Source organism: Siniperca chuatsi, linkage group LG7, assembly GCF_020085105.1.
Source record: "Siniperca chuatsi isolate FFG_IHB_CAS linkage group LG7, ASM2008510v1, whole genome shotgun sequence".
NCBI lineage: Eukaryota > Metazoa > Chordata > Actinopteri > Centrarchiformes > Sinipercidae > Siniperca > Siniperca chuatsi.
The window spans coordinates 17,502,366-17,516,683 of NC_058048.1; the positions used below are offsets into that span (position 1 = coordinate 17,502,366).

The 14,318-nt window shown below is 40.0% G+C and overlaps 1 protein-coding gene across 1 annotated transcript; it reads right to left on the reverse strand.

The window, feature by feature from the left end:
* Positions 1-1,057: 1,057 nt before the first annotated feature.
* On the reverse strand, positions 1,058-4,732 carry LOC122879088 (uromodulin-like 1). Its single transcript, XM_044202798.1, has 4 exons — positions 4,551-4,732; positions 3,243-3,399; positions 1,866-1,995; positions 1,058-1,253 (listed from the first exon to the last, which is right to left on the reverse strand). The coding sequence occupies exons 1-4, from the start codon at positions 4,730-4,732 to the stop codon at positions 1,066-1,068; spliced, it is 657 nt and encodes a 218-aa protein (XP_044058733.1). The 3' UTR covers positions 1,058-1,065.
* Positions 4,733-14,318: the final 9,586 nt, after the last annotated feature.

Below are 14,318 nucleotides of genomic sequence, written 5' to 3' on the forward strand. Positions count from 1 at the left end.
AGTAGGTTGGAATGTTGTTTCGGAAATTCACAGAAATTTTCGGACCGGTTTCCAAAGTCATTCGACCATCAATCATCTAACAAGCAGTTCTGATGACGTATACTGGAGCCTTTAGTCTATATTTTTCTGAATTTCAGTTTCCTTTTTACCTTGTGAATTCTTGTTTATGGAATCACTGAATTTGTTGTTCAGTACTGTTTTTACTGTTTCACAATTGCTACCAGTGAAAACCTCAAATGCCAACTGCTGCCTTCAACCTTTATTGGACGTGTGTTTAGCTCTCTGCACAGCTGTGCACCTACACACAATAATGATAATAGTAATGATTAAGGGTTCAGGTCAATAAGGATCAAGAATTCCTCCTGAGAGATGGATCAAAACTAGTGAAAAAAAAAACGTTCTCTGTAGAGGAACTGCTATATATATTTATTTATTCAATTATTAAATGATAGATAATGATTAATCATTAAACATTTTACATTATTTGCCATTTCATAATACGATATATTGGTGCAATATGATAAGTCACTTTGATTGACATTTAAAAATAAAACCAACATCGCAGAGGGTTCTTCATGTATTCTTGCAAAAATAAGTTTGCTTGAATTTTTATAACCCAATGAGAGACATTTTCCTTGAACAGTATATCACAGGGGCTCAATATAACTGTCAAGCCATGAATGCATACATTATATTAAACTAGTATTAACAAGCTATCAATCTCAAAGCGGGCTACAAAGAGTATTGATTTGTTGCCACTGAGGGAAAATAAAGGGATCAGAACAGCTTTTCTATTTGGGGATGGTGTTTATTTTCAGTGAATGATAATAGACTGCTCGTGGTTAAGTGTGAAATTTGACTGCAACAGCTGTGTCACCTATGAGAGGAGGTGTGAATTGGATTGCTCCTCATCATCTAGTCTGGCCTATACCGGCTGATACGACTGGCCGCCTCTGTTCTATGGATAATATGATTGACTGCTCCACTGTCTGCTGACTAATATAATTGTCGCCAGCTATTTTGGTGAAGACGTGATCAGTGTAATTGGCAGTGGTTCCTCCTTGGTCACGGTAGGATCAAGTCACCTCTTGGCCGCAGACAGCCACAGCACACTCGTGGTGGAGCTGGCGAGTGGAGCAGCCAGATTGCCTGGCGACGGTAGGCCAGCCACACCAGCAGCAGTGTCACTGTGACAAGAGAGGAGCCAGCCACCAGGCTGACAATGACCAGAACCAGGTCCAGCTCTGATGGGTCTGAAAATTAAACAGAAATAATAAGATATTACAGTCATGATTTGTTTATCTTAAAAAAAAAAACTGTTTTCCATCCACCGTCATTCTACTTTCACGGACTTGCCAATGTCACTGATAGTGTGGAATAGCTTCTTTGTGTTTCACAAGGACTCACAACACTGTAGAATGCTCCCTTTAAGAAATACTTTTCTTTATTACATTTAGACAGAGTACAACGGTTTGACCCCAAAGGTACAGAGGCATCCTCTACCAGATGAAGAGCCAATTTGGGCGTGAAACGTTGTACTCTTTCTAAATGTAAAATAGAAAAAAAATAATTTAAAGGGAGCATTCTAAGGTCTTGCAAGTCCTTGTGAAACAGAAAGTATCTACAATTTTTTTTTCTGACTGGATAGAAAAGATGTGCATGTGTTTTGCACACTGAGTGTAAAATTGCTTTGAGAAACCCATGGATATATTTGCACACAGAGAGCCACTCAACAATATGGCTCTTCTCCTCACATGCTATAGATAAATGGCATGGTCATCTCTCATTTCCTGTCCTGCAGCATCTCCCGTGCACGCTCACTTATCTCAGATTGATCGTTTTTTTACAGCACAGCTAATATTTACCTATCTCCTCCAGGAAGGTAGAATTCTTCACTTCTTTCAACATGGGACCAAAGGATATGCGATTCCTGAGATTGGTGACAACAGCCTGTGGACCCTCTAGGGGAAATGCACCCCTCTGCTGAAGGCACTGCTATAAAAAGACAAGGGAAACATGTTGCATGTGTGTATGAAAAATGATAGAGTAGCTAACAGGTAATTAACTTTTTGGAAGACAGATAGTGTTCCTATTTATCATTGAAAAATAGCAGGAACAATGCACAGAAATAGTAATTGAAATAATACAGGTGCACTTCTCTGATAAATCTGTCTAAAATCTGTTTTCCTTTGTGGTATTTTTTATTTGGATAAAAGGGCAGGAGCAGAAACATCTATTTCCAATGTGGAATTTTTTTCTTTAGCTTGAAAGCAACACTCTTTCTTTTAATCTAAGCAGCCCACTCTGAGTTGGAGCAACAAGGTAGTTGAGACATAATGTACAGCTCTTATGTGAATGAAATTTCTCAGGAAAATATGTAGCCTGACATCAAGTGCCAAGAAAGAAACATGATTTCAAGGAACGAGGGAAAAAAAAGATCAATGGACGCACACAAAGAAAGTTGCAGATTATGTGGAAAAATGTCAAAGTTCACACTCTGGGTATACACGTATTGTTGTCTTGTTATAGCAATGCATTTTAAACTGGCCATTATCACCACAAAAAAACAAACAAATGCTGGTACTAGAAAACATGACGAGACACTAAAAACATCATCAGAGAGCTGTAGAAGTACTCTACAAAGGCAGACATCAAATGAGTCTCCAGAGTTTATCCTCTGTTTCACCTCTGCCCTCTAATGCGTACTTGTCAGATGATTCAGTTTTTCCCATTAAATCAGAAGCCACATTCCCACAACAGCAGGAGACAGCAGTGGGTTATTCTGACACTTTGCGAAGACCAAATTTGACCTTCAGTGAGTGCATAATGACATGACAGACGTTTTAGGCTGCATGTCTTTGGCTGTCAGCCTCAGTCAGTACATCTCACTCTTTTCACATTTAAAAAGCGGTTCACATGCTTATGGCAGGACATTTGAATCATACAACACCCTCCCTTTTCACTTCTAAGTCAGGAAAATCATATATCCTCTTGCTTGCAAATAATCATTTCTCTCCTCCTACTTTTTCTATCATATTCTCATCATATTAATTTACCTCTTCTCTAGTTCCTCACCCACTTTGGGCTCCCTTTTTGCTCATCTCCCCAGCCCATTTACATCAGCCTGTTTGCTCCTCGTCTGTCTCTGTTTCCACAGCGTCACACCCCTTGTCACTAAATTTAAATCACTCTCAGCTGCTCATTCTCGCACTCATTACACTGTGCACCCACTGCAGCCTTACCCTTTCACAGTCAGAGCGGTTCCTCAGGCAGACACTGAGATCACAGTGAAGGTACACTACTGAGTAATTAATCATTTGGAAGAGACTGATGGAGAAGCTGGCAGTGGTTGACAGGGCACTGGGCAGCAGTGTGATCCCCGCTGGCTCTGCTGCTAACCTGAGGCACCAACACAAACACATGGTATAACCTTAGCAGAGTCATTTTCCATTGAAAGAAATAGTGAAATGTTTAAGCAGAAATAGAAAGATTGAGAATATCCTGCAGATAAAGTCTCCATACAGCTGCCAAAAGCCATTGAAGCTGTATTGATCAATAAACATTAAAGCAGAAAAAAGCACAGACCAGTTAGCTATCAGTATTTTTATATATTGAATTGGGTTTAAAGCTTAATAGATAAGATATCATGTTAAATAAAGGTCAGCTTTCACTTCATGTTGCTGTCAGATTAGCATCATTACTTATGGTGCATAATGTTAATAAGTTATGTATTTAAATTTAGCATTATCATCAAGAATTTATTGTTTGGCTAGTTTACTCAGCATCTAAGAAGAGATTTGTAATGATTTCAGGCTGACATTGAATGTTTTACCATTTGTCTTCATTCAAGAGATATTAACACATATATATTAAAAAGATTTGTCCCAGGTTCACACAAGTGTTCTGTTCAGAGTCAGCCTATTCACATTTTGACATATTTTAGAGGTTGTGCTATTATACGCCTGTCTCTCTAAGTGTGCAGGAGTACAGTGAATTTCCATCTAACTGTGTGATTCTGGCTCACAGAGATAACACCATCAACCCACAACAGTCCAAGTGCAACTCCCTGGCTTGATATGAATTATGGAAAAGCAAACACTTTCATAATCAATGGCAGTCTGGCCAGGTTGTGTTGTGTTGAAACGTTGCATCATTCATGGATGTATTTCCATAATATAGTTATAAAAACTAAAAACTAAAACTTGAAAACCTCGGTCCAATTTCTACCATATTAGGCAGTATATGAAATAAAAACACCTGCATGAAAGACTGAGGGCTTGTTTTTCTTTTCATGAAATGCTGTTGACATGGCTGCACATAGATCAGTAAATGCACTGTAAATTTCCCACTGTGTAACTGCTGTATTTGCTGACTCAGCACATCTATATTTAGTTTTTATACTACAGGAAAATGGATTTTCTGAGCTAGTATTATTTTTGCCTGAATTAAGCCTTTTTACGCTAAAATGAAAAGCCAGCAAACCCTACCACTTTTAACATAAAACAACTAAATATCTTCCCAGCCACCTTGTTTCACCCTTTCCTGTGTACCTGGAGAAAAGGCAGCAGGTGGAGTTGGTGAGATCAGGCTGGATAGTCGGGGACAAGCAACAGGAGATGACCTCAAGGTTTATCCGACTATTGTTTGTCTTCAGGTTGATAACCACTCTGAGATTCCCCATGGCAGGCACGGCATCACCAGGCTCTACACCTCTCCCCAGGTTCAGACTCATCTCTGCTGTGTAGTTCCCACTGCCACACAGCTCATCTGAAACTTCTGTTACACTGGCAATGGATTAACATTATTGCAATTTGCAAAATGAAACAATGTTATGTACTGTTTGTCCATTTACCTAATAAAGATCTTTACTAACGGACCATACCAGTAATTGTACTTGTTTTAGGCCATAAAGTACATAAAAAATCACACACATTATACTACTGCTACTACCATGGCCTAAAGAATATCTTTTAGCAGGTTTTAAAAGTTTTGAGATTGATTTCTTATCATCCATGCAGTCATTTGTTTTCATTCATTTTGTTGTACTATGAAAATCACCTTTAGAGAGCTTAAACTTGCTTGAGACATGTAATCCATCACAGTCAACAATTTCACTGCATGTATTTTATGTTAAAGATGAGCAGGTACTGTATATCATTAGTTTTGCAGGTATTTGGTCATAAACCAAAGCACTAGATAAATAGAAAAAGTTTGACTTAATGATGGCACTGCATGAAAAGTTAAGGGATTGCCAAGGTTATGGACCGACAGACTCACCAACATTGCCGTTCCAAGTGGCTAAAACATGACCAAATTCACATATTTTCCCCACATCCATTGTTTGTCTCCTAGGTTTGATCCTCCAACGCCATAGCTCTGACTCAGACTGCAATGCTTTTAAGCAGCAGACTCCCGAATACTGGATTCAGGAGTGATCTAAATGCATCATCAGGAAGCATTTTCACAACTGTACCTGCTCATAACGGCATTACCATGTGTGACAATATTAATTTATGGAAAAAATAAAGCAGTTCTCTGTGATGGACGATTTACCTAATAGCATAACTCGTGCAAAATCACCAGTATGGTTCTTAAATTTGTTAATGCATGATTAATAAATAATCCTAGAATAATAGGATACACAATAAGATTACCCAGAGAGATACAGATGTGGTGAGGTCCTTCTCCTTTGTTTCAGCCTTGGCAGCTCTGATTCAGACTTTGGCTCTGGCAGTAACAGCCTGCGCCCAGAGTGTTGTACTGCCATCTCTCCTTTAGCCACAGCATGCGCTGACCTGGTGGCATTTTGGGCCTCAAATATCTCAGCTTTGGCTGCTCCTCTATTTAATTGTGGTTTTGTATTTTTTTCAGTGAGCAGTGTCCACTCAGTAGTCTTTACAGTGGTCTGCGCAGTAGTTGCTTCAGGTTCAGATAAAGTGACCTCTGCTGCAATAGCCTCCTGAGCTTTAGAGGTCTCTCTGGGAGAGTGCCTTTGTGTTGTTTTCTCTACAAACTGAGCCTGCTCAAGTGTCCCACTTCTCTCCAAATGATCAGTTTCAACAAGTACTCTCCATGTTTTTGTTGAAGTTTCATAGGTTATACTCTTGGCATAGTCATGATCAGATTTGCTGATAGCTTGTGAAAGCACTGCATAGTCGAGGCTGGTGGCCGGTGGTGTAGCCTTTCCAGGTACAGGACAGTCAGTGCTACAGTTGCCACTCTCTTGTTTTGTGTCAGGAGTTTGTGCTGAATTAAAATGCTCTCTTCCTGTGTTTCCAGCTTGTGTTTTATACATTTTCTCTAGAGCGGTATGATCAATCTCATCTGCTCGAACTGTTGTTTCAATAGTCTCGCCTGATTTAGCACAGCCAATTGTCCTACAGCTGGTTTTATTAATAATCTCTGTAGGCGAGATCCCTGTAGGTGGTACAGAATCAGTCACAGCTCCAAGTATCACTTGACTTATTGAAGTCTTTTCATGTAATGCATGCTTCTCATGTTGGCCTGCTCTGTCCAATGCATGTACTGTAGGAGTCCTCTCATGTAGAGGATGTTTGGCTTCAAAAGCACTCTTTGTTGTCATAGCTGTTTTGATGTCTTTAAATGATGAATATTTCACTCTTTTAATCATGCTAGATGTTGTGTCATGTGCCCCTCCAGCTCTGTGGGCAGCTTCTAACAAACCTGTTTGGACGCCCTGCCCAGGGTCATTGATAGGACGTGTTGTTGCGATTATACCAGGCGGGGCATGCTGGCTTTGTTCATGCTCAGGCTGCTCTACACTTTGTGTTTCTGTTGTGTTTTTTATTTTCACAGCGGGGGTTAGTTTGCCAGTAGTGAGAGTTGCGGGATGCTCTCTCAGTGACAAAGGCTCAATATGACTATTGGACTGTACCATACGCTCAGCATGTGCAGCCTGAGATGACTTTTCAATAACAACTTGCACACTCTCACTAGTGGTCAGCGCTGATTCATGAGCTTTTGAGGACACAATAAGACCGCTTATGCTAGCAGTTGGTGCCAGAGACACAAAATCATTGGTTTTAGTTGTGGTTATCTGAAATTCAGAAGTAACATTCATTATCCGGTCAGCAGTCTGCTGTGAAGATATATTGGGGACCTCAAGGTCACTTCTGAAATTAATGGGTGGATCAGGGAGAGCGTTGTCATCCACATTGCCTTGTGATGTGGAGGGATCATGTTGCTTTTCAGCTGTTTTTGCATGATGTTTCATATCAGTAATAGCACTGTTTGTCACATCATTTGGTATTTCGGGCAGACTATCTGACTCAGCAAATGCAGTTTTTCCAGTTCGATCACTTATTTCAAGCACAGGTATAGCAAAATAATTTGTAACAGGCACAAAAACCTCATTTATTGCCTGCTCAATCTTGTAGGTGGTCTGAATTGCAAACATGATGGGCTTAGCGCTTGTTTCATTATAACCTTCTAACTGGGAGAGACGATTATTCTCAAGGGTAGTTTTCACTGTGTTGTTTGCTTCATCATCACCATCTACTTTAAGCAGGTCATTGTGGTTGTCCTCATTAGTGTTTTTTACTGCTAGTTTCTCAGTCTGTTTTATAGACAAAGAGTTGAATCCATCAGTGTTATGGGCTTGGTGTATACTCCTGCTAATTGTTTGTGCTTTAAAAGAGGAAATGTTCTTTTCATTTCTGTTCTCTGCCATTTGCTTTGTGACTACATCTGAATGTTTAACTGCCGAGGTCACCATCTTTTGCACACTCTCCTCAGTTTGATTTGTCTCATCAGCAGTCCTCAGCAAGGGCTCAGCTTGGCCACTTCCACTATTTGCATATTCAGTGTCAGAGTTGACCCTCAATATTTCTGTCTCTGAGGCTGATCTTGTTAGCCCTGTCAGGCTATAGGTGCCAGGTAAACTGTCACCTCCAAACAGCATGAGATTTAGCAGTGGTGACATGCTGCTGAGAGGAAATGGATCGTTTTTTGCCTTAGGGCTCATCAATGCCATTAGGGTCTGTACAGATCTCTGCTCGTTATCATCACCGGTAGCATGCAAAGCATCTGAATGGGCTGTCTGCTCTGACAGTTTAAATGAGCATGGCTGGCCTGAAGTCATGGTAAAGGAGCAGGAGGAGGACTGACTTATCTGAGGGGCCGATTGCCCTTGGTGAGGCAGCAACTGGCCTATGGAGATATGGGCCTCAGATGACAAGGCTGCAGCTGTGGGTGGCATGGTAGATGAGTTATTATACATCTGCTGGGATGGAGCAGGATTCACTGAAGTAGATCTATTTACTTCTTCAATCATGTTAGAGGTTAAAGGGTCCTTGACACTGGATTCAAATATATGTGCTGGTATAATGTGTTCTGCTTGCTCTCTCTCATTCGTAGTCTGTAAATGTGAATTTGCCATTGAAACTGAAGTACTAAATTTATGCCTATGATCTGAGATACTGTAAATAATTGATAAACTGAGAGTAGAACTATTTACTGTAAAGTGGGGCTGAGCTTTCAGGAAGCCAGCTGTGATTGCCAATCGTGGGGTGGTGAGTGACAACATGTTACTGATACTGTTTAGTACAGGGTGTGCTGATGTAGATGCACTGCTGTGTGGGGAAATTGTTGGCTTCAGTGCATCACTAAATTTTGAAGTGCTAACTTGAAATGTTTGAGAGAGTCTTGGGACCATTTTTGGTATAGTAGTCACAGAAAACGTAGCCTCAACAACTTTGTTCTGAGTACTTTCTTTAGTAAGTGAAGGCGTGGCTCCTTGCTCCGTAAGCATAGCCCCGTGGGTAGACAGATGTGGTTTAATCTGTGTGTATGGCTCTTTGGGAAAAGATGTGATTCTTGATAGTTTCGGGCTCTGAGAACTCAGAGTTAAGTGTGGTGGTCTGTGATTGCTTGTCACTTTGTAGGAAAATGGCTTATTTTTCATTTCCACAATTTGTGCAGTATTTTCACCTGAATGAATGCCCTTGCTCTCAGTGGCTCCCGACTGTTTAATCAAACTGTAGCAGGAAGACAGGTTTGTAACAGTGTGCCCTTTGTCTGTGTTAAGTTCTTTAGAATTAGTAGTAGGTCCAAAGGGAGCATTTATCATGTCCTGTCTCCCAATTTCCCTGTTATGTTTAATGTCTTCCTCGCTCGTGTCCTCTCTTCTACCCTCTGCTCCTTCCTTTGCCAAAGGCTCTGTCTGCTTTTTAGCTACACCTTTGGTGGAATGCATTGTATTTATTGTAGTCACACCTTTTCTTTCAGCACCTTCTTCGTCCCTTATTTCCCCTTGTCTTGGATCTTTGTCTTGTCTCAAACTTACATCCTCCCCTCCTATGGTTCCTCTACCTTCCTCTCTAGTTGTCTTGGCCTCATGCTTATCCATTTTATCCTCCTCCCGACTTGTATTTTGATTTATCTCTACTCGAGTATTAATTACTTTTTCTTGTTTCCCGCTTTCCGTCTTATGTGAGATAAATAATTCTTCTCTTTTGTTCCCCAACTTTTTATCATCACTGCTCTCCTCTCCTTCCTCCAACTTTAGTATATCTTTCATGTCTTTAATTTCTTTGCCCTGCTTGCCCTCCGTCTTGATAATCTCTTTGTCCTCATCTTCTGCAACTACAGTCAACACCTGCTCATTTTTATCTCCTGGCTTCAGATTGTGGACTATTAGTGACTCTCTGATTAAATCCCTGTTATATTTTACAAAAGATTGGCGTGTTGGTGCCACATGGTTATCATTGTTAACATCAAAAGTCCTCTCCTGAGTGACTTTTGATTGACTCCTTAAAAGTCTGCCCTCAGAGGATGACTTGCTTGATAGTGTTGTTAGAGTCAACATGGACACGTCGTCATCAAAGTCCCGTCTTGTTTCTGAAAGAAAAAACTTTACAGGCACAACAACCTTTCTTGTTGTAAAGGTTGAAGTTTGTGGTTCTTTCATAACTAGTTTCTTCACTGGCCCTGAGGGATCAACCAAAGACTGTTTAACAATGCTGTTTACAGTGTTAAATGTCAGATGAGACTTTTGCTTATCTGTCAGGTGTCTCTTTGTAGTTACAGATGCAAACTTGATGGCAGAATCCTTTAGCAACAAAGTCAGCATGGGTTCTTTGGTCTGAGAGCTTGGTTTAGCTGGCGTTTGGCTCCTCAATACAGAGATCAAAGAATCAGCTCTTCCTGTCAGAGAGTGAGACTCAGGATTTTTGACTGCAGAAGTGGTTGGCCCACTAAGGCTGAAGGATGTTATTGTGCTATGAGCTTCAATCAACCTCATTCTTGCAGTTGGATGTGATGCAGCGCTGTGATCACTACCTTCTAGAAGAACAATTTTCTGACTGCTGTGGGGAGCTTCAGCGATGACAGGCTTATTAATTACTGACCCACTGCTGAAGTCCAAAGGTTGGTTTTGGATAAATGTTGTTGAGAGACCGTGGGAGGCATTTTTGTTATTCTTACTGAGATATATCAGTTTTGACTCTGGGTCCCCAATGCTCACCTTGTTTCCAAACATCTCTTGTTCTCCATTTTTTACTGGTTTTCTTGCAGTATAAAGTGACTTTGATGAGCGATAAAGCGCTGTGGTTGTTGAAATCGGTCTCTCAGTGACTAAAGTTTCACTAGGATAGGTGTGCCTCGCTTGTATCTTGGTGTCTTTTTGTGTTACTGATGACATCTCAGCAAGGGGCCGTGTGTCAAATGCAACTGTTCCTGCATCTGAGAGAAAGGATTTGATTTGGGAATTATTCAAAATGCCATGACTATGATTCACAATTTTATTGAAGGATAAAGGAGGAAATGTCACATTGTAAACCAGTTGTTCCCTCACACCCAAACTAGAATGCTTAGTAATGTTTTGGTGACTGATCTCTTTGTTCAGTAATTCTTCTTGTTCTCCAACTGACTGTTGATGTAAACTGGGTAATGAGGTTGTAAATTGATTCAAATCTAAAGCGAGCCCCTCTGTACTAAGAAAATCTGAAGAGGCATCTGGTGACAGTGCACGCAGAGCCACAGATTTCTCAGTGGACACCGCTCTTCGATCTTGCAGGCAGGTCAAACACAGTGTCACAGTGTTTCCTCTCACTGAATCTTCTGCTGTATCACTCTCGACGGTGGATTGCAGCTTACCGAACGGATACACATTTCTTACCAGGTATGAAATCCCCTTTTCATCCTTGTCTTGAGATCGTCTGTCATCATTGTCATTATGCAGCACAGCCAGGTTATCAATTACACGAGAATGAGATGCAGATAGGATTGGAACTCCCGGCCCTCCGTCAGCAGATGTGAGAGTAATAGAGTCAGTCTTTCTCTGATTCCTGTTATCAAGCATGTGGAGCCAAATAGAGGCTTTCACTGCATCTGCGGACAAATGGACCTCTGGCTCGGAGGTGCCATTCATCATTGATTCAGATGTAGCTTGTGTAGAAGAGAAAACTATCTTCTCATAATTAGAGATCAATGGGATTTCTGATTCAGTGTGAATGTTCATAGCTGGTGGATTGTCTCTCGTTGATGTGAGAGAGTTTTGCTCATTTCTGGAAACAAAACGCCCTCCACTCTGTGAGGGAATTATAGCCGGTGCTTTCGTGATTTGTGTTCTTTCATAAGTTGTCGTTGGTCTGGTGTTAAACAAGCCTGCCCCTGGAAACGTGGCATTCACTGCCACTGCAGTGTGTTGATGTGTGTTCTCTGTAGGTATTGCTTCTGTGCCATGACCAATTGTTTTTTCCTTTTTCAAAAGCAGATCTTTTGTGACAATTGTGCCTTTTGTTTGTTCTGTGTGGTAACCTTGGAAATCTTCTTTTTCTGCCCTGACTACACAGAAAAACACAAAACATGTCACTCAAATTTCTTCCCCGAAAGCTGTCCTTTCTATACGTATCATGTAGAATACTAAATATTTAAAACTGAATTGAGATTAAGAGTTCATTAAAATTAATGTTAAAATGTAGCATTATTTTAGAAATTAACATTTAATCAAATTAGTCCCAGTAATTTAAAAGGGTTGCTAGTGCTATTTGATCCCACTGAGAATCAACTAGGATTGCATAATATATTCATACTATATATTGGGGGAGGGGTGGGGGAGTGATTTGAAAATTAAATAACTTAAAATAAACAAACAATACATCAGGAGATCTATTGATATTTAACACATATAAGAGGGTCAGGTTATTCCAAAAACTAATAGCTAATTTTTAAGAGATTGGGTGTATTTCTAACACTGTTTTGATGACTGAAGGGAGCAGTCTTGCCACCACTTAATTTGGGCTCATCTCCCTCAGTGATTGCGGACACTTGGAAAGAGTGTTAGGTGATAAATTAGGATGGTTACTAATTAGGCAGTATTTTTAGATGTCAGCATCTGCATCAGCATCAAGCATTACAGCTACAGAACAGTCTACTGGTAGACAAGGAAGGAGGTACAATAAAATTAAAAATTGTGTTATCAGAACTGGTTATCTGGGTATCTGGAAAACTTTTCATATCATGCATCCCCAGAATCAACATGGCTCTGTGCAGACTGGTATGTAATTGTCATGATCTCCACAATGTGACAATACCTGTATAAGGATCATACATTTCAAACAATTTCACACAAGGACTGTTGGTGGAGGTAATGCACAGTAATTTAGTAATGCACAAATTAAAAAAGGAGAATTTGCATCAACATGAGAAAAATGTTGATGCAAATGTTAGCAGGGATTTTGTAAATGTTTTCTGTGCTACGGAATGTGTTTGACAGTTTACTGAAAGCAAGAAAAACAAATGGTTTACATTCAAACCTCAACAGGGTACCTTTAATAATTTGAACCCTGTTGTGGCAGATACAAAGTCGGAGAAGAAAGTTAATGATGTTGACACCCCTTGGTGTGTGACTGATGGCTAAGATATGAATTAGATGCTTTTACTGGTTATTGTAGCACTACTAATAGGCAGTTTTCTAATTTGTTTGTATAATTTCAGGGCTCATCGTGTCAGATTTCAATTTAGATGATGACATAGGAGGATGGCAATGACAACGCCTGTATTGTATAAGAGGCTATATTAAAACATAAAAGAAATTATCAAAGAAAGTGTGGGAGGCAAAATAATCTAATTATATTAACACTGCTGTAAGTATTGAGAGTTTTTTTCTTCACAGTATATGCTGATAAGACAAAGTAGTATGTCAGTCACAGAGGGATGCAGACCTACTGATTAACTAAATATTATTATAATATTAAATATTTCACTAGGTGTAGTTGTTGGTATATTTCTTTGTTCTTTCAGAGTTCCAAGTGATTAGAAGAAACTTGTTTCAATTTCAATTCAGCATTTACCAGCAGTGTCACAAATGAGCTGGAACACAATGGAAGTAAAAACTGTACTGTACCTAAAAAACAAACACAAAAAATTTGTACATACCTGTAAGCAGGAAAAATCCTAGTGTGAAACAGTAAAGCCTCCTCATTTCTGTTCAGTCTTGTTTAGTCAACAACTCAATCCCCAGTGAATAACTGTCCTTATTACTGTTTAATCCAACTGAGCAGAAGGTATTGTTTGCAGACATACACAGATGGTGCCATCCCTTACAGAGAGCTTTTGTCCTCTGCAGTTCATTTATACATGGATTAGATTTCTCAGTAACCTTTCCTCTGACAGTCACCACAGGCACTACGTAGCCAACAGGTACAAAAGATGTTAAGAATATACAGTTGTATGCAAAAGTTTAGGAACCCCTGACAATTTCCATGATTTTCACTTATAAATATTTGGGTGTTTGGATCAGCAATTTCATTTTGATCTATCAAATAACTGAAGGACACAGTAATATTTCAGTAGTGAAATGAGATTTATTGGATTAACAGAAAATGTGCAATATGCATCAAAATGAAATTAGACAGGTGCATAAATTTGGGCACCCCAACAGAAAAATCACATCAATATTTAGTAGAGCCTCCTTTAGCAGAAATAACAGCCTCTAGACGCTTCCTATAGCCTGTAATGAGTGTCTGGATTCTGGATGAATGTATTTTGGACCATTCCTCCTTACAAAACATCTCCAGTTCAGTTAGGTTTGATGGTTGCCGAGCATGGACAGCCCGCTTCAAATCACCCCACAGATGTTCAATGATATTCAGGTCTGGGGACTGGGGCGGCCATTCCAGAACATTGTACTTGTTCCTCTGCATAAAGGCCAGAGTAGATTTTGAGCAGTGTTTTGGGTCGTTGTCTTGTTGAAATATCCAGCCCCGGCGTAACTTCAACTTTGGGACTGATTCCTCAACATTATTCTCAAGAATCTGCTGATATTGAGTGGAATCCATGCGACCCTCAACTTTAAC

Coding starts and splice junctions, on each gene's coding strand:
- LOC122879088 (XM_044202798.1), bottom strand. CDS start 4,732: ATGAGTCTGAACCTGGGGAGAGGTGTAGAGCCTGGTGATGCCGTGCCT. Junction 1,996..3,242: donor ACCGCTCTGACTGTGAAAGG/GTAAGGCTGCAG, acceptor GTCTTTTTATAG/CAGTGCCTTCAGCAGAGGGG. Junction 1,254..1,865: donor TACCTTCCTGGAGGAGATAG/GTAAATATTAGC, acceptor TTTAATTTTCAG/ACCCATCAGAGCTGGACCTG.